Below are 21,472 nucleotides of genomic sequence, written 5' to 3'. Positions count from 1 at the left end.
GCATATTAATGAGGAAAACTCACTTCTAATTTGTCTTGTTAATGCTTAGAGGTGGGTTATTCTTAAATAACTTGATTGGGCATTTTGGAAAAGTGAATTAAACCCATTTTATGCTACCATGAAAACTTTGTAGTCTAAGGTTTGGATCAGCTATTGCTAGGGACCTAGGGTGAAAGGAATCATATATGATGTGGTCATATCGTGTAATCTCACTTCTAAAATGTAGAGGCCACATCTTGTGTAAGGTTCAGATCCTCTTCCCCCACTGCCAAGGGCAGAGCTAGGATTTTACATCGAGAGTAGCTAAGCACCAATATTTCACATAAAACGCAATGATTTTTTTACCCATTATCTCTATTGTTAAAAATTTTCTTCAATCGAGAGCCCAAATATTGATATTTCACACTTGGAAAAGTCTGAGAGAAATTTCAAAGTTTCTGAAGAAAAAAAAAGAGGAAAAAATTTTAAAAAATTGGGGGGAGAGGGGCCATGGCCACATGGTCCCAATTTAACTACCCCGATGCCTGCCACTTCGAGTCCAATTTTTCTACCCTCAAGGGTAGAAGATGATCTTTCTTTGACCCCATCATTATATTTTTAAAAGGTCTATATTGTCATTGTTTAAAGGCACTCTTTTCTTGAATGCATGGTGAAAATGATGTCAAAATTGAGTAGAAGTTCCCAACCTGCTAGTACGTTAGGAAAATAAAATCTTGATTTACTACCAAGTAGGTAGTAGATTTGAGCTCCAAAACATCCTTCTGAAACGCTAGTTGCACGTTAATACGACAACCCCCTCCCTGTGGTTTGGATCACCTCTCCTGACGAAGAATACAATGTGCTCTCCCGATGCTTTATGATCAGAAGATAAGGGTAGGTCACAGAGGACACATTGTGACTCCTACCTCTAATTTTTTTTTCAAAAAAAAGAAACAGTGGTTTGTACTTTCCAGTGTCTACAATACGGGCCCATAAGGCCCACTTTAAGTTACACGAGACTGCGATGACAACAAAATGAATCTGTTTCTGATCTGGGACGCAAATTTGAAATGTGTATAATTAATAGCGTGTTCGAACTACGGGAAGAGAAGACGCAAACAAGATTTCTTCTTGGATTACTTTTTCGGCTTCTTCTCTCCATTCTCAATATTTGATCTTTTCTCGACTGTTTGCGGCAGCAATGTTGCCGAGTTCGGGGCACAGTAACGGCTCCTTGGTTCAAGGTTCTTCAGAGAAGCGACATGGGCTGAGTCAAAGAGAACGTTTGAGGAGAGGTGGTCGAGGCTCGAGAGATAGAGGTGGAAATGGGTTTAGGGTTTCTGGGCAGGAGATACCTCGTTGTACGGAGTTTGACATTGCCTATTTTCAGTCGTACTCACATGTAGGAATTCATGAAGAGATGATCAAGGTATTCAATTTATGATTCTCATTAATTTTATTTGCATTTCTTTTCTGGGTACTGCAAACTAAGTATGTTTACGATGGGTTTTTTCATGTTCTTGGAGGAAGGGTGGGTTTGGTCTGGTTTGTTCGAGTCTTTACTGTCATGTTGTTATTTCTGTTTTCTTTTTAACCATACATCTTTTAATGAGTTCCCAAAAAATGTTTCTTTTCTGGTCAACTGTGGTTCTTTTTGGAATCTTTTCATTTCTTTCTCTGCTTTAGTGTCGATGCAGTGTTCAGTGTCACGGTTAGTTTGTAAGGAAAAAGTAGTAAGTGTTGCTGAGTTGGGATCCGCACTCACCCCTCCACCACACATCACTACACATTTAGGGGAGCCACCTTTGAACATTAATTAATAAAGTGGACTATAAATGCTCAGAGGTGATCCCCTCCTAAATGCGTGGTGGAGATGCGTGAAGGAAACACAATCTGATCTAGACTCGCTATGGTGCTACTTGCATAGAGGAATAATTATTGATGCCGGGAAGTTTTGGATTTGTGAATTTATTGGGTACTTCTTACAACAGAATAATAATCAACTCATTATTTATTGGTAATTTCAAAGTTATTTGTAGTTATGATAAAGGGGATTTTTTTATTTTTGGGTGATAAAAAGTAAATAGAGACTTATTAGAGTGGAGGAAGGGTAATTACTTGTTAGCATATGAATTAGGTGTGACTAGAAGGAGAAAGGTAACTTTGATACCCTATATTTTCTCCCTGAAGATATGAGGTTGGGCTTCCCTTACAAAACATCCTATATAGAATCATTCTTTTCTCATGATTATCTCATTCTGACATCCACAGATCATATGGCTCGTTTTCAGCTTTTGCATTCTTTGACAGCACTAAAATCCAAAGTGTTGGCCAGATAATAATTCTTAGAAGTTTATGGGTCAGTAAAGTGGGAAATAAATGTTGCTACTAGACATCCAACATTAAACGAAGTCAAATCATTGAAATCCAACATTAAGCCAAGTGAAGTCATAGAAAATCAACATTAAATCACATAAAGTCATTAAAATCAATATTAAGCCACTTCAATTCATAAAGAATCAGCATCAAAGACAGCAGAATTGATGATTGAAATTTTTAAACAATCAAAACATATAGTTGGCTTATGTTGTTCTTGGAGTTGGTCATTCTCATGGACCTCATGGTGTATCTCGTCTTAGTTGGTTTGTACAATTGATGTAAGAAGAACCAAAGCATCTTCAATTGGACCAACTTGATAAGGTCAAATCATCCCAGCTAGTCTTCTAGAAGGGCCAAAGGAAGCCAAAACAGTCACAGCCCCCTTTGTGGGCTTTTATGAGAATATTATGAGATATTGTGGGTTCATCATTGTCAGTTAAAACTGACTGAATTTTGGACATCTTATTGGGGATCACCTGGGGAATAGAAGGTGCAACCTTGAAGATTGAAGAATTTTATTTAGTTTTCATTTTTAATAGTTGGGAGGAGTCGCCTTGGTGTCCAGGTGCTTTGGTTGACTTTGGTGCCTTGCCCTCCTAATTGGTTTTGCCTTGTATTTTAACCTTCATGCCTTGGTTCGCCTAGTAACTTGACAAGTATGATTTTTATCATTTCCTGGCTGCTAGTTTATACTTTGGAGATGAGAATCAGTTTTATTCTTTGTGCTTTACTTCCTATTTCTAAGTATTAGCACTTTCTAATTCCTTTGTAACTTGCTATGCAAGCATTAGCCTCTTATGAGCATGTACTAGGCTGTTTGCAGACCACCAATAATGATGAACTATTGAATTGATGAATAGCTTTGCCTTTGTGCATGAAGAGTCTTTTGGGTCCTTCCTATGAAAGTTAAATGCCTAGATTTTATGGAACCTTGTTGTCGACTGCTAAATCCTAGAGTTGAAAGAGCCCTTGCTAACAGGGCCAAATTCACCTATCTTGCCTCCTTTTCTCTTGTTCAAATTCGACCTTCACTGAATGCTAAAAGCTATTGTTGCAGAGTGAGAAAATATTCAATCGATTTGCTTGTGCTGTTGAACTTAAGAGACCTGTCAAACTGAGAACTTACTCTGTTCTAGATACTTCTGTTTTTTTGGGATTTTTGCTCATCTACTCAAACCAGGGTGGTGGCTGAATTTAATTGGTTGAAACCATCCTCTTTTTCCTCGTCCATATCCCAAACCCTGTTTTTTTATCTCATACTTTCCTTCTTTCATTCCATCCACTGCTTGTTCTTTCATTTCTTTCTTTTCTCTCTTCCCTTTTTTTTTTTTTTTTTTTTTTTTGGGGGGGGTGTTTGTGGTGAATCCATCCATCATTACACCATTAATCCATAGGGTTCTTTTTTCAGTCCACCTTCCTAACTGAACATCCAACATTTACGTAGTCTATAACTTACAGCATAACATCCCCTTACTTGGAACTCCATTCCCTCCAAATTACAACCCTAGATTCCACCCCTAGCCCCTTTGACTCTACAATCCTAGCTTCCCTCGACACATTTTAAATTTTAGATGTTCAAATCAACTCACACTTCAGCCAGTCCTGTTTCATCGTGTCAGTCCTCTCCCCCCCTCTTGGGGAAATTAAAAAATTAAATAGAAGAAAGTCCTCAACTATTAGACCCTCCTAGTATCACGGCAATTACAACCAGACCTGGAGAAAATTAGCACTGGTTTTGTTCACCAGATCTTGGGATTATTGGCCCTTGTTTGGCTTGCCAATACAAGGCTACATCTGTAAGCACTTTTAGTAGTGCCAAACATGAAAGTGAAGGGTCCTAAAATCTACAAGAGGTTTTGTTTATGACTTGATGTGGCTTAGTACTTTTTGTGATGATGTGATGTGAATTAATGTGTGACTTAATGAGTTAATGTTGATTTTAATGATAGAAGTTGTATATATGTTGGACCATGCAAAATAATGTTGAAAAGAGGGGAAATAAAAAATAACCCTTGGATGGCTTGGTTTCTTGTGCGGCGCTGTGCCACATAAGCATGTAGGCACCACTGCCTCAACACATTTTTTGGTGGGCCCAGCCCGGCCAATTTTTGGTGCCATTCTGGCTACACCACTGCCTAATAAAAAATGGAGATATAGAATTAATGTCCTTTTTTTTCACGTAGTTGTTTTTTTATTTGATTTCTGTGTGCCATAGAATAGTGTTACACTATACCATGTTTGTGTTTTAGACTTGCAATGATATGCTTCTGTTTCATTGCTTTTTGGGCATGTACTTTTTTTCTTTGATTTATATCAAGTATCAGTTATCTAGTACTAGTTTTGTTGAGGATGGGGCAAAACCCCAATGCTCGAACTTAGGTATCATGGAAGCTATGGATGATCTATTGTCATCCCATTGAAGAGGCCAATATAATTTTGAGTACATTGGCTTTCTTTAAATGATTATTTTTGGTCAAATGGCTCTTTCTTCTTTCTTCTTCTTTTTATTCTTTTTTATTTTAATGATACAGTAATACGGTGTCTTAAATTGATTTGAAATAGATCTTGCAGTTATTCACACAATTTGAAACAAGTTTGGCCTCTGTTGTTCCTATAAGTTTGGCACTTGGTTTGTGCATTCCAACCAAGAAGAACATTGTCCCCAAATGAACTGTGAAGTAACCAAGAACAAAAGCTGAAAATTTATGGCACATTTAAATATTTAGTGCAATATCTTTAGTTCATCCTTTTTCTTTCTGAATCCCTTATTACAGATGGGATTTATGCTACTCCTTTTTCTATGTTTTATTTTTTGGATGGATAAACTTTGAAATTATGCTAATTCTTTTTATTAAACATTACAGGATCATGTGCGGACTAACACCTATAGGAATGCTATTTATCAACATCAAAGTTCTATTGCAGGCAAAGTAATGCTCCTGGTTTTTTTTCTTTTTCCCATTCCTGATTTGGTTGTTTATTGTTCTTGCTGCCATGGTTCAAGGATTCGATCTCGATGGCCACCTTGGTGGCTCAGAAGATTGAGATCTCGTGATATCTCATCGAGATGATGCCTTTCTCGAGACCAACTCGAGCCAACTTGGTAGTCAATCTCAGTAGGTTTCGGGGCTCTGTTTGGGCTGGAAATTGGTATCCAACCTACTTTAGGCCTTCTAAACACAATGGTGGCCTCAGAGTTATGGGAAAAAAAGTGTAGAGTGAATTCCAATTTGACCCTTGTTTTTGAAATCGATGCACTGTAGAAGTGAAGATGCAGAACTTGTAAAACATAAAGTACACAACCATGACTTGATATAAATGAATAGATTAAGGTTTAAACTCAAACAGTACATCAAACATGTTCTCAGACAAGTTTGGTGTAGTTATAGGTTACACCATGAGATTGCAAGACTAAAATCAATGAGGTACTAAGTAGCTTCTCCATGAAAGCATAGATCAAGCTAAGTTGTTTAACCGCTTATTTCAGTTGCATGCATGGATTTACTTTAAGAACATAAACCATGTCTTGCATACATAGGTATAATTATTGAATCTGCTTTGTCCCTTGTGCTCTCACTTAAAACCATCTTGTGGTTGTCTTGTAGAAGCATTGCATTTGTTAAGATTTCAAACAATAGGAGTACAGAATAGTGGTCAGAGGAATAAGAAGATGGGAACAAGAGATGCTGTAGGGCCATAAGGAGATCCAGTAGAGCAGGCCATACACCTATCAGAGGTCCCCTAATTAGATTTTTGGGATTCTTCTTGTTAGGCCAAGTGAAAGAGGACCTCTGAAGGGTCATATCAGTGAGCTGAAATGAATCAAAAAGCTCCTTGTTTCATGCATCTTGTTTAGTATATTTAATTACGTACCTGTATTTGCAGGTTGTAGTGGATGTTGGTTGTGGCACAGGCATTCTGTCAATATTTTGTGCGCTTGCTGGTGCTAAACGGGTAATTAATTTGATATCGATGTTTGTTATTTTAGTTCTATAAAATTCTTGGCTTCTCCCTATTTTTTTTTAAAAGAAAATATAAGTTTCAAATTTCTGTAGCTTTGTTGTACAAATGCACAATCATTTGATCCCTTTTGAAAACTTTTGCGCATCCAGCTAATTATTGAGGTGAATGTTTAACTTGAAATGCTACTATATTTTCTATGAGAAATAGTTGTCCTGTTTGAATTTATTATCTATATAGTGAATTCACTATTTAAAATCTCCTGAGTGTGTGGTTGTGAATTCTATATCTAAATTTAAGGGTTAGTCCTCTCTCTCTCTCTCTCTCTCTCTCTCTCTCTCTCTCTCTCTCTCTCTCTCTCTCTCTCTCTCTCTCTCTGTCTATCTATCTATCTACTGTTATTTATTTAAACAGGAACGTGGGATCTTACATTTCTCAAGGCAGTAAGGATGTCCTTCCAATTGAGCAGACATCCTTATCTCTAAAACCCCAGTGCAAGCTAATGTAGCATATTCAGCTGAGGTAGCAAGTAATAATATCATTTGAAAAAAGAAATTCAGTTGGAAGTGTTACTGTCTACCTAGCAAATTCTGTACAAGCAACAATGTCAGAGATTCTGACTATGGAACCAGTAATCAAAGAGAAGAAAAGATTAAAAGAGGCAATAGAAGGCTGTTAGAAAGGCAAACAAGTGATGGCAAAACCTCCCCATTTCCACTGTATGTGTGTTTTTTTTTACATATTTAGTGCAAGGAGCTTTTTCTCTACTCAGAATGGGAAATTGCACCAATGTACATTCAATAGGAAACAACATGAAACAGAAAGCTTAAACTGATTAGGAAAGAAAGAGAAACATAGATAAACACATATCTACTTAGACCACCGCATGTGTTCGGTCATGGGTGGTCCCCCTGTACACTTTTAACTATATTGTATGATTTAACACTCCCCCTCAAGCTGGAGCATACAGTTACCCATGCCCAGCTTTAAAAAGAACCCTTTCTGGATGGATGACCTAACAGAGTTTTAGTAAACTAGTCACCAAGCCAATCAACAACAATTTGTTTCTTCATGATGACACCTGATGCAGCCTTGATCGAATAGGACTGCAGCTTCAAGGATCTCTAGGGCTAGACTTGACTTCCACGCCCAAAACTAGGGTTTCGGTTAGGATGTGTGGGTGTTGTTTGATTCCCAATTAGTTCCTAATAAATTTGTTCTAGTTCCCTGGTTGGGGTTTTGGTTTGTTTGATGGGATATTGATGGTTAAAGAGAGAAGAATTTTAGGGGTATGAAAGGACACTTTAGCCCATCCAACGGGAGTTTGGTAAATTCCTTTATATGAGGTAGATTAGAGAAGGGATTATGAAAACTTAGGGAATGGGATGGGATATAACTTGAAAGGAATTTATATTTTGTTCAAGGAATTTATATTTTGTTCCTAAGAGTAATCTCTTCAAGTTTCAATGATTTTGGATGGCTGGTTTGGAGATATTGGGTTCCTTGATTTTGGATGGAAAATAGGGTCACAATAATAAGCTTGGGCAGATCTAGGGTTTTGGTTGGTCCATTAGGGCTAATGGAAAGTCACTACGGTTGGGGGGATGAACTTCCTAAGTTTGGGACTGATCTAACGGTTAGTTTGGCGTATCATCTGACCTTGAACTCTGGTCTCTAGGAAAGTCTGAAAATTCAAGAAAATGGGAAAAGCTGTGGGAAGGGAAGAGGATTGATGAAGGCTTTCAATAGTACCTGGTTTGGATCTTGAATGGTGCCTGGATGAAAGCTGGAACACTGCTGTTGATGGTGATAGACAGCTGTCTCCTACAGCCACCGTCAAGGATCTGAGCTTAACTTCACTTAGAAGTTAGAACCTTCCTTGGGTTGATTCTTCAAACTTATTCGTGCTGCTACTACTTTTAGCCTCAGACTAATTTGACTGATTCAATACTGGAACATACACACACTGCTTGAATTGGAAGCTATATCAGAATTCAGAACTGGCTCTCCCCATTTAGTGAAGGGGTTTATTTATACATGCTAGGTGCTTTTTCCTGCTTGGGCTTGTATTCCTGGCTGAATACTACTAGAACTCAACAACTAGGTCTTATAGTTTGACCTGTACAAGGACTGATTTAAAACTCCTAATTAAACTCGAGCTTCTAATAAAAGAAAACTACATACCAAATATGCCCCTTGCATGGGCAGAATTGTGACCCTGACCTACTGAGTAGATTTAAAGAAAGCAATTAAAAATTGAAACAAAGCAATTAAAACTGGAAATAAAGCAATAAGGCAGCAGCCGTAGGGGCATAGACAACAACAGTAGGTGGCTTCCTTGGCCTTCCACTTGCTCTTGGACTTGTTCGTGGACTGGGAGGGCTTGGAATTGGATTCTGCATCAACATCCCCCATGAAGTGACAATTGACTTTACTGTGCTTGTTTTTGTCGTGGAACACTAGATTATCAGCAATGTAAATAGCAGCTTGATCATCTCAAGACATCTTTTTGGATGAGGTGACTGGACCCTAACTCTTGGAGTAACGGCTTCAACCACGTAAGTTCCGCTGCAGTACAAGCCATAGCTTGATATTCAGACTCAGGTTGGACCTAGCCACAATTGTTTGCTTCTTGCTTCACACGGTAATTAGGTTTTGTCCAACAAAGTTAACAGTATCTTGTGGTATATTATCTGTCACCTGTGGCAACAGCCTAGTCAGCATTGGAAAACCCTACAAAAGCAATGCGTTGATGAGGTTCATAATTAGGAGCCCCTTTCAAGTATTTTAGAGTTCTATATGCTGCCTCCGAGTGAATCTTCTTGGATGGTTGCATAAACTGATTCATGACACCAGATTCCTTTACTGGTGCTGTCTTCTAGGTCTTTGCAATAGTCAATTCCAAGATTTTTTGGTGGGGATCTATAGAAGGTATTAGCAGGCTTCGGAGCAAGCCTAACTATTTCGGACAAGAGGTCTAATGCATATTTCTGCTGTGATAAGACTTCCCTCTTTCTCACTTTGCAGGACATCAATGCCAAAAGGCTGCTGTAGAAATGACTTTACCGCATAGTTGTCATGATGCCCAGGCAATCAACGCATCCACAGGAGCGGCGGGGGGAGTCAAGGTAGACACTGACCAAGGCAACAAGGCAACACTTGGATGCCTAGGTTTACCAAAGTGCTTGAACTCACCTAGGCAATGCCATGACAACTATGGTTCACTGTTACAATTCCGGATATGTCATTCCCAGATTTAATTATATCAGCTACATAAATAGTTAATAAGAACAACATTGACATCCTTGATCTATACAAACATAAGGTGGCCAGCATTGGGAATGACCACATCGCCTAAAATAGTGCTGAACTTGTCTAACCTGGCTCAAGGAGGCTGCTTCAATCCATAGATGGCCTTGTGTAGCTTGCAAGATATGGTAGGATTATAATTCTCCCCGAGCTACATAACCAAGAGGTTGCTCCATATAGACATCATCTTGCATACAACCATTGAGGAAGGCATTCTTGATGTTTATATGATACATAGTCCAATTTAAAGACTACTCGAGATATATGAGAACATCAAAGGAATTCAGAGGGACATCAGGAGAAACTGTTTTAAAATATTCAATCCCGTATGTCTTAAGCTTAGCCTTTCATTTAAGTCCATGTGTGTCAATAATAAGGTAACAAGGAATCAATTTCTATGTCCGACTATACTAGCCACTTTTAACCAGGACACGATAAGGCCTCATAATGATTCAAGGAAAAGAGTTACCAAACCAGGGAAAAGCAAAATTGTGTAATGAAGTTGGAAGATGAGAAATAGGCATACTAGTGAGTAAAACAGTGTAAATTATAAGAATCCATTTGGAGCTTAAAAAAAGAGGGGAAAAAAAAACTAGAAAAAGGCTAACAAGACCATCTTACTTGGATGAATTCAAAGATTTAAACATGTGAGGATGATACCAGGCTTTTTCAAGATCTATCTGTTGATGCTGACCTATCAACAACAACAACAACAACAACAACAACAACAACAACAACAACAACAACAACAAGAAGCAGCCTTGTCCCAGATGTTAACCTATCATATTGACCAAATAAAGAGCGAGGTACATGCTGGAGATTCGTGGAAACGAGATTCAATAAATATCCGGCTGGTCCATAAAGAGATTAGAGGTCCATTGCTTTCTTCATAGGAAGTATTCTGGCTGGTAATTTTATGGCAACCCGTTCTGAATAGTCTGGACAAACTGAATATTGCTGGATATTTATTGTGGAACCCCTTTCCTCTTTTTTTTTTTGGTGGGGGGTGGGGTTTGGGGTCATGATTGGTGGACCACTGTTGTAGCCTAGGGTTAAGGAATCAAAACAGCCTGTCAGAAAAAGTTGCTACGGTAAGGCTGTGTAGGAAATTGCCCCCAGTGGACTCTGCTTGTGCGGAAGCCTTCATCGCTGGGTTCACTTATTGTGGAACCCTGGCCTTGGTACTGGGGGTATGATTTGGAGATGGAATAGGACTATTTTGGAAAACTTGTGGGACAAAGACGGTTTCTGGGATGACTTTAATTTATGATGTGGAGTTTATACTGTAATTTCAGTGTGGGGACTGGTTGTTTTAATTGTGTTTGGTTTCTGATTACAGTTATAATTGATGTTGTTGTACTATTACATTATCTCTTTTGATTAATAAAATGGTTATTTATCTTAAAAAAATAACATTTTCTTGCTTGGTATTCTTTTGCTGTATTAAATTAATTTTCGCTTGTAACTGCCAGGTTTATGCAGTAGATGCGAGTGAGATTGCTGTTCAGGTGCGCTCCACCCCACCCCCCAACCCCCCCCCCCCAAAAAAAAAAAAAAAAAAAAAAAAAGAAAAAGAAAAAATGATCACCTCCCTCCCTCCCTCTCCTTCCTGCGTGTGAATGCAGATGGCATGTGTGGGTAGGTGGGAGGGCATATATTTTGGTAGATTCAAATAAAATTTGTATGTGAATTGACAAATTGTTTGTGTGTAAGCAGGCAAACGAAGTAGTGAGAGCAAATAACTTGTCTGACAAGATTATTGTTTTACATGGACGTGTTGAGGTAAACTGGTTAAAGTACTCCATAGTTTAATTCATTGTTTCTTTCGTGTGATTGTACTTTCTTTTCTTTGCACATTCTTTTTTGTCTCCACAGTCTTGGTATACTCCAATCCTTATTGATCCTTTCCTACAGCATGCCACTGCATAAATCCCCCCCCCCCCCCCCCCAACCAAACATACTAAAAACCAAAAAAGAGGGAAGGGGGGATTGGTTGGCTGTGGGAAGTACCACACACTTCATAAAGGAGAATCACCACTATATTTGGACTATCATATGCTGAAAGGGTGGAAGACTGATTTTCTTTTTGCAAATTTTACGGTTGTATTTGTGAAGCATTAGACGGCTAATGGCTTATAGGTAATCATTACCTTTCCATTGCAATTAGCCTATTATTACTTTAAACAACTTGAAACTGCATTGGGCATTTTGACATCTTAAAAAATTTTGAGGCCAAAATATGGTTATTTTGGAGCATTGTTATCAAGGCATCTGCCAAGGCAAATCCCGTCTTCCTACTTTAACCCGTATTTTGGATCCATAAAAGTGAAATACTTGGGATCAAAGGCCAAGACATACATGACCCAATTTTAAAGTTTATTTCCAGAAAAAATGCCATCTAGGTGAGGGTAATATGGGGATGCACAGCCTTCAACTGGCAAAACCTCAGTTGGGTTATTGGGTATCGTGATGGAGATGAATCAGGTCCAATTAAGTTTTGGGTTTTATGGGGTATTTAATTATTTTAGATGTATTGATTGAGCTTATCTTGTAGTTCTTTTATATTTTTAGTCAACTTAGCATTGAAGAGTTAGAGTCCCATTAGAGTCCTAATTAAGGATTAAGATTATTTTGGCTAGGACTTGGGAGTTTCTTAATTTGTCTTTACATATTCTTCAAGAAAAAAAGATTTATCTTTAAGTGCTATTGTAATTGTCGCTTATGGAGATCTAAAAAGAATGAATTGAGCTTATGATGTACATGGCACTCTCTTATCTTCTACCTCCCTTCTTTCTCATATTCTTTTCTCTACCTATTTGTTATTTCTTCTTTCCCCTTCTCTCTCTTCTTGTGAGAGATTCTCTCTCCTGCAGCTTCTTAAACATTCCCTTCTCCTATCAAGAACCCCGACCAGGAGGAGAAATAAGGAATCTAGATGAGAATACCTGGAAGGGGAATAAAAAAGAAAGCAATTATCCTGAAGCTGCATAGGATACTCAAGAAAGAACACAGTATTCATTAATCTCTGTGTCGTTGAGTACATCTTTTCAACGTTGAAAGATGACAAGAAGGAAAAAATAAAAAAAATTCTTGAATTGGTTGTTAAACTGAATTTATTATCTTCCACTCAAACTGCATCTCATATATTGTATATAACCTAATTCTGAACAATATTTGATAATATGACACCAACTGAAAATTACAAGATTACCCTAAACCAAATGCAACACTTTATAGACCTATATTAAGTTGGTTCAGTTCCATTTGAACTTGGGTTTCCAAAGCCAGTCATGTTAGGGCAACTACTCTAGATCCATTGCATCAGTTGTAGATGCATTGTAACTTCCTTCTAGACTTTACAGCCTATATATTTCAAGAGCTTACATTAGGACCTTTTCAAAATACCCAATGAAGTTTACATTTTCAATGTCTTTTGATGTAGACAGATTCTTTAGTGAGCATTTTTCTAACATAGACGTCGTCATGGGGCTGGTTCACTTCGTCAATTAGTGGATCATACCTGTGAGCCGTAGAACCAAACACTTAGTTGGGCTGGTAATGGAACAAAACCAACATTGTAGGCCCAACAAATTAGTCTTAATGGGCTTGACCTAGGCCCATCACTTAGACCTGAGCCCTGCCCATAAGCTGAAGTTAATGCAAGTTGGACTTATGTACGTTCAGAGCATGGGTTACTTGTGGGTAGTAGGTGAAAAGGTGGTTGTTGCATTGTCAATAACGAAGGCTTTATTGTCAAAGAGAGACTCCTTCGTCCAAATATAGTAAAGATATGGTAAAAATCAATTTTGAGTTGCATAAATAATTGTACTCTGGTAGTTTTGGCTAGTGAGGTTACCCGAGTTCAGTTTCTTTTCACAATATTGTTTATCCTAGTGAAAGGATGACAGGCTGAGAGAGCCGAATCTCTATTCCCATCTATATTCCTATCATTTTCTTCAATCTTTCCATTAATTATTCTCTCCCCTTGCTCAAGTTTCTTTTAATACATCTTATTTTTTCTTGAGTTTGTGAGCTACTGCTGCTTTTATTGTTGTAAGACTGCAACAAATAGCTGCTGCAAAATTATACGAGGAACCTAAATCCACCATTCGTCTTCTCTGAATTCTGCAGTTGTATCTCGCCAACAATAGAGAACAGTGGGACCCCTGTGGTTCAGTTTTCTTTTCCCATAATCTGATCTACTTCCTGTGCGCATCTGAAACCATCGGTACTCTATAGAAGCCACTGGTTTCAATCATTGAAACCTCTACTGAAGATGTGAGTTGCTGCTGTCTTGGTTGACAATTTGAAGGACCACCTTGGTTTACCTAGTGAAATGCGTAAAATTTCATGTCGAGTATAGATGTACTATATACATACAACTAACTTGTTAAATTTCATATTGACAATGCATCCTGCATACATGGGCTTTCAAAATAAACCCAGGTGCTAAATTGGGAAACAGATTATTTCATTTGATGGATTTTATTTTTCCCCAGTGCTCCTAGATGGACTTCCAATTCAACTCGACTCTTCAGAGGGGTGTTTCATGCCAATGTCAGCCCAGCTTGGGCAATATGATGAAAAACCGACCATCATACATTTGCTTGATTTTTAGAAAACTTTCTACTTAGGCTGTCTATAAATTGATTTAGGCACTCATGCTTATGCTATCTTGCAGGATGTTGAAATTGAGGAGGAGGTTGATGTTATAATTTCAGAGTGGATGGGCTACATGCTCTTGTATGAGGTGATTGATGCCTAGTCTTCACAATTGAATTGCATATTAATTTGTTACTTAACTAGGGTGAATTGAATCTCTTGGATTCGTGGGCGTTTGAGTGCTTTCATTATTTGCACACTCCTATATAAGCCTCAAATTGTTATTGGCTTGCTTTGAAATTTAATCCTGTATCTATATTCCATATTGTTTCAAATATTTGTGCTTTTCCCTGTAGAGCATGCTTGGGAGTGTTATTACAGCCAGGGATCGTTGGTTGAAGCCTGGAGGACTTATTCTTCCCTCTCATGCTACGGTAACCAAAACAGAAAACTGGTGTTTCATACACTTCTATTTTTTTTCTTTCTTTTTTCTAATGAATTTGTAGTAAACGGTAGCTTCTATAACCAAGAGATTTCTTGATAAGTCAACAGTACTAGCCACACAAGAAAATGTAGTTTGAAATTTGAAAACCTCTTGTATTTCTTTAATTAATCATTGTCAGGGGAAATTATTAAACCACCTCTTGCTAATATGTGCCTTGCATCATCTGCAGTTGTACATGGCACCTGTTACACATCCTGAAAGATATAATGAAAGCATTGACTTCTGGCGCAATGTTTATGGGATTGATAGTGAGTATAAATGATTAATCATATGATCTTCAACTCTATCTCTATGCGTGCATGCGCATGTGTCCTATATTAATGTTTTTTGGGGTGCTGGTCTCTTGTCTAAAGCCTGCTTTCTGTAGCCTTTCCCATGCAACCGAGCTTAGTTGAGAGTTCAGCGACTCCTAGTCATATTATAAATTTAAATTTGTCAGAATGTGCTAAATCTATCTGATGACTATGGTCATGCATTTTAGCTGCTCCCCCCAACCCCCTTCTCTTGTTTTTGAGTCTACTTGACTGAATTATATCTTTCCTTAAGTTTCTCCGGACTACATATAACGGGATGACAGATTGTGGGTAGGAATGTTTGGACTTGGAAACATTAACTTCGTTGCTTTCTCTCCATAACTAAAGAATGGCTTATCTTGTTGGGTAAGATGTTCATTTTGGTTTACGATGTAAGCATACTTTTATCACATCAGTTATAACATAAGATTTGATAGGTCACGGGATAAACAGTTAAGGGGGTTAAATGGCATCTGGGCGCCTTGGGCACCTAGATAACTTGTACGTGCTTAGGTGACCCTGCAGTCCACAACCTTGGATCATCTTAATGCATTGACAGCTATGGTTCATCCGGGATTCGAGTGACAACCTGCAGGAGATAAACCTGCTTTTGATTTTGGTAAAATTGCCTAAGTTAGTGTGTCAACCTGTTCCAGTTTGTTATTTCTTCAAGTGGAAGTTACATTTGTGCTGATTTTTATTTTGGGGTAGTGTATTCTTCTTTTCTTAGTGATTCTTGATGAGTAGATGTTGATTTTTTATGTATGTTGTAAGTTGTAAGGCATACTTATATTACAAGTTAAAGCAGAAATGTTGAAAGATCATGGAATAAAAAGTAAGGGGGGTAAATAACGTTTGGCTGCATAATTACGTGTTAGATGTGAACCACTTGTCCATTTGAGCCCCTACTGACATGCCACTTGGCATATATGAAGGGTCTGGTATGGGAAACTTCAGCAGATAAAGATTCTTCTCGCATTCAAATTCGTGATTTTCCTTGTTTTGGCCATACATTCTTGAGTTGTGATAAAAATGTGTTGTCTTGTGGTGGTTAGATACTTAGATTAGTTACTGAATCATGTATTTAATGACAAAAAAAGAAGTGGTTTTGGCCTTTTTTATTAAATTGAAAACTGATATCGATAAACTTGATTTTTCCAATCGAAGGTTTTTTGTGGAAGGAGTCTTGTCGACTTGCTAAGTCAAGCACATGGCTCTGCTTCCTGCATCATATTCGTCAATCATTTCACCGATGATTAAAGTTGAAGCTAACTTTTTTTTTTTTTAAATTGTCATATACAGTGTCTGCTATGGTGCCACTTGCAAAACAGTGTGCATTTGAGGAGCCATGTGTGGAGACAATATCGGGTGAGAATGTTTTGACATGGCCATTTGTGGTGAGGCTCTTTCTTCATACCAATTTTTTCATTGGATAAATATTCTTCATACATATATTTTGTTTTTAGGGTATTCTTTAGTTCAGTTTCTTTTCCAGTGTCAGAAATCCTAGGTATTTAGTTCTGTTGAAGCATACGCAGTAGCACCATGGCTGCTGGTGTGCAAGCATGCCTTGATGCTTGTTTCCTTTTTTAGATATGCTAGTTTACTTTCTATTTCTAGCGTCGGAATCTCGCTACACAAGTTTTGGTACTTTCTAGATAACATAGTTTCTATTTTTTGTTAGTTACTAATTTCAGAACCTTCCTTTTTCTGTAGTTTTTATTTTGGACAGATTTTAGGAGTTAGATTTAGAAGACTAGAAAATTCTGTCCATGAGTTGTACTCTTTATTTCCTTTTTAAAGCACAAGTTTCTTGTCTCTCAAGTTGTATGCTTAGCACTTGAATTCTATAAATAAAGGAAGCCTGCGATTCTGGTTTTACTTTGCTAGAATCGCAGGCCTTTGCTGTGGTTCTTCTCTCATCTGCTTCCTCTTCTTCTTCTTTGTTCTTCTCCTTCATTTCACATCTGGTTTGGTTTATTAAAGTTAGTTTTCTAACAGGTTCTTCAGGTCCTACTTTAAATTTCCAATATTCTTATTTGGAAATAATTAATGGACTGCCTTTTTGTGGCGAGAATCTAATTATACTATTTGGCAGAGCTCAGAAGGAGTCTGAAATTTGTGGACAGGTAGACACCAGGGTGTCCTGCTCACATATCAAGGTTCAGTTCAATCAAGGTCGTCCAAATGGTAAATGAAATTGAAAATCCTAGACCACTGAGAGGGTGCATGGGTGTCCATGGGAGGGTATCTGTTACAGGAGGGATGGTATTGAATTTGTATCTGCAATTTGACACAATATTTGTTGAGAGGGTTTCCACATCAGTCGACATTAAGGAAACTGCCCTTTGTATATAAATATGCAAATCATGATAAACACATTAATTCATTGGAAGGTAACCATCAGCCTTATTTTGTATGTCCATGTAAGATAATCAGGTTGCCCAAGTAGTCAAAGAATAGTTGTTAAGGTGCCTGGGCCACCAAGGCATTGGAGGCTGCCTAATTGCTCCCCTTTTTTTCAGTGCATCCATTTTATCTAGTGTAAAAAAATTAATATAATTATGCTTGTAACATTACATGAACAACAATACAGATTGAACTTATGCACTAAATTGCCACTATATCTAGCAAATATTGTTACATCACTAATTTTGGGCAACGTTATTCAGTTGTTAAAAAAAGTAAATAAAAAAGAGAAGGGACTAGTGAAGTTCGATCTCTTCTTTTCCAATATTAATTAATTATTATTTTGTGTGGGATGCAATGATCCCATGCTCCTCACTTGTACATTGTGCACAAGCCAATGAAAATGTTAAAGAGAACGTTATGTAGAAGGTGGGGGGAGGAGATATATCAGCTAAGGGACCTTGGGTTCCCCAAGGCAGCTGCCTTGCCCTTGAAAACCTACTAACATACCTGCGACACCTTGACAACTGTGAGTGAAGAGACACCCACAAACTGATCACTTTGCCTTTCTTTCTCCTCGGATGGATTTCTCAATTAGCAATACTGGAGGGAGCTCAAATAATGCCCGAAATGAAAGTTAGGAGCTGAAGGTTTTTGGCATCAAAAGTTTCATATTGGTTTCTGGTGCAGCTGCTTCTGCCTTGAGGAATGATTTGATGAATCTACAACAGTTGGATAGATTGGGAATTGCCTGATAGGCCTATTGTCTAATTTAGTATCCCTTCTTAATTGTATTAATTGTATTGCTTGTTATGTGATTTGATGAATCTACCGTTGGATAGATGGGGGATTCTCTGAATGGCTTCTTGTCATACTTAGTGGCCCTTCTTTAACTGTATTGCTTGTCATGTGTGGGTCCTATCACTTGTTTCTACAACTGTCATTACAATTCAAAGTTTTTTTTCCCCTCTCTTCCCTTTTGAAATTTAGTATCCCTTGGCCACCTGAGTGGCACTCCTTTTATAATTGTCATGTAGCTCTTCAGATGAATTGAATATTTTGGAATGGTTCAATAAACTTATTATATGTCTCTTCTTGGTGAATAGGTTAAGCATGTGGATTGCTATACAGTCACAATTCAGGAACTTGAGTCTGTGACAGAAAGATATAAATTTTCATCGATGATGAATGGTAAATTCTTTATCCTTCTGTCTCTTATGCCTTTTTTCCTGTCTATTATCGAATTCTTATCATCTCTGACCTGTTCCTTGACCTCACAGTTTATGTTGTTTCTTTCTGAGTATTCTTACTTAGTGTAGCATCATACAACTAAACATGTATCAATCTCTGCAAGGAACTTTGAATGTTTTCTTTTGGTTTATTTTTTTTTTGGGGATGAATGAAAATTATACTCAATGAAGGATAAGAATCATTCTCCCCTCAAAAAGGGAAAGATCAGATAAAAAAAAGAGAAAGGAAAAAGGAGGTGGTGGTTGGGGGAAGTCAAGCTGAAGAGGAATCACCCAAAAAGGAACTCATGGGCAGTTTCAGCCTTAACCTGACAACAACCTGGTTCTAAGGTTGACCTTTTTCTCATTTGGATTATAGGCAGGAAACACCCATCTTGGAAGCAAGTTAAGTGCTTTCCCGCTCCAAATTGACACCATTAGATGAAGGTTTTCCCCCACCATTAACACCAACAACATTGGCATCTGCACTAGAACCATAGTCCAAAAAAGTGTTCCATCTACACTTGGAAAACTACAATCCCAAAAGTTAACCGTCAACTACAACCCCAAAGAAATATGCTCAGATCCTATATCTCCTTCATTGCCAGATTTCCCTGTCAGACTGACAATATCCCTCTGTTTCAATCGTAAAAATAGAACCTGTTGCTACCAAAGAATTCAGTCAATAGGGATCGTTTATTTTGGTTTTCATTTTCTTTATGGTAAAACTTGCAAATTTTTATTCTATTTTGCTATTTTGGTAGTATAATGGAATCCCTTCCCCTGATTTTAATTTGCCAGTTGTTTTTCTCTCTCCAGCTCCCCTTCATGGGTTTGCATTCTGGTTTGATGTTGAATTCAGTGGACCTGCAATTTTTCCTACCAATAACCAAGTCCAATCGCCGCAGCTCACATCTTCTGACGGCCACCCATCAGATAGTCAGAAGAACAAACGACAAAAACCCAATGAAGCACTTGTGCTATCAACTGCCCCTGAGGAGATTCCAACTCACTGGCAACAGGTATACTTTCATGATGCTTCCTCCCACCCCCACCCTACAAAATGATTCACAGCTTCCTTGGCAGTTGAGCTTACATGGCTCAATTGGGCTGGGCTGTTGCTCTTTCTGAATCTTGATATTAAGGACTTTATCACTGATATGAACCTCTAGCTATTAATTTAACCAAATAAACCATTCTTTCCTGTTTTTTGTGGTATCACTTCTAGAATTTGCATGATAGATCTTTGTGTACTTGATCACATTTTAGTTAATCTGGCTAGGAGACAATGTACAAAAACTGACAAATTATATACTCACTAAATGTTTATAATAGTAAAAAAAGTTCTTGAATGTGTTTTGGATGGTTATGATTTTAGCATATACATGATCCACTAGATGTCGTGCCCCTTTTTATCCTTTTAACACATTATTTGAAGCAAGTTACTGTATTTGTGTGGAAATGGTTTGCCAAGTTCTTATCACAGTAACAAATTAATTTGCAGACATTACTCTACTTTTACGAACCAATAGAGGTGAAGCAGGACCAAGTAATTGAAGGCTCAGTAACCCTGTCACAGAGCAAAGAAAACCCGCGATTCATGAATATTCACCTTGAATATGCGTGAGTACAAATGCTTTTTCTTTCCCCTCAAAAGAGTTCTGCATGATTCTGTACTTGCTTTGCATTGTTTCCTCACTTTGAAATTTGAACTACACTTAACAGTTCTGGAGGCAGAGCTTTTGTGAAAGAGTCAGTAATGCGGTGATCCAGGTTCCCTAATCACTATTTCCCTGGAGTACCTTCTGAAGCCAATCCGGCAATGATCTTACATGGCATGATGTTGTGTAGTGTGTTGGATTTCTCACTCAGCCCAGATTCCCAGGAGCAGTTTTCGAGGCTCAGCGTCGGGATTCAGGTTTACAGCATTCCATGTCTCAGTAGAGCTCTAACCCTCCTTTCACTCTGTTATAGATATCTGTTAACTACATTCACATGTTGGAAGGAACCGAGAAATTCAAATATTTTTTCTTTTCAAAAACTCACCCTCAAGTTGTGGTTAGCTTGTATGTCTGTCCTTAAGTGGTGATAATCCTTCATATACATCTCCCAGACATGTCTTTGAACGATCTTAATGCATTTGAGCAAACCATGTCAAGGAGCTTCTCCCCACCCCCAGAAAGAAAAAGAAAAAAAAAAAAAAAGGAAGAAAAAAAAAGGGATTCAGCTTAATGTTGGTAGAGATATTTCTGTTAATTATTTATTCAGTTTCTTTTGTTTGTGATCTGTGCTCCAGTCTTGCAGATGCATTGCAATCTTTCTGTGTTCTCTTAATGACGAAGGCAACCCACCCTGTGCTATGCACCAAGTGGTTGTGGTTTTATTGCTGCTTTCTAAACTTCTGTATATCTGTTTTCTTAAAGTCTTCTCCATCTGTTTTATGGTTCTTGAAATCTGCAACATCTTGTGCGAGACATTTGACGACAGTGGTTGATGTTCATCTTGAATTCAAATTAACGTAGTTATCGACCATTGGATCGAGAAGGTTGCTGAGAGAACAATTTCAGGAAGTAAATCTGTACGTGTTCAATTCAATCCTGGAAGCGAAATCCAATAGATCCCAAGAAATGGTTCTAGATTGAAAAATGATTTCAGAGAATCTAGAACCATGAAGCAACCAAAGACAGGTAATACATCTTTGGTTCGAATCAACGTTCCTAAATTAGTATGGAAATATCATGGCATCAAATTTTGTTTGTTAACACCACTCAAAATGCCAAAATTCAAATCTCTTAAATTTTCCTGCT

At 37.9% G+C, this 21,472-nt stretch overlaps 1 protein-coding gene across 1 annotated transcript; it reads left to right on the top strand.

Moving 5' to 3' along the window:
- The first annotated feature begins 1,027 nt into the window (after positions 1-1,027).
- Positions 1,028-20,949, top strand: PRMT6 (protein arginine methyltransferase 6). Its single transcript, XM_089139490.1, has 13 exons — positions 1,028-1,408; positions 5,223-5,288; positions 6,244-6,312; positions 11,100-11,135; positions 11,344-11,409; positions 14,309-14,377; positions 14,586-14,663; positions 14,904-14,982; positions 16,330-16,424; positions 18,543-18,627; positions 19,485-19,687; positions 20,170-20,288; positions 20,391-20,949. The coding sequence occupies exons 1-13, from the start codon at positions 1,181-1,183 to the stop codon at positions 20,431-20,433; spliced, it is 1,236 nt and encodes a 411-aa protein (XP_088995616.1). The 5' UTR covers positions 1,028-1,180; the 3' UTR covers positions 20,434-20,949.
- Positions 20,950-21,472: the final 523 nt, after the last annotated feature.

Source organism: Hakea prostrata, chromosome 11 (assembly GCF_041222555.1).
Source record: "Hakea prostrata isolate BN-2017 chromosome 11, UWA_Hpros_2, whole genome shotgun sequence".
Taxonomy (NCBI): Eukaryota; Viridiplantae; Streptophyta; class Magnoliopsida; order Proteales; family Proteaceae; genus Hakea; species Hakea prostrata.
This window is presented reverse-complemented; position numbering and strand designations above follow the sequence as displayed.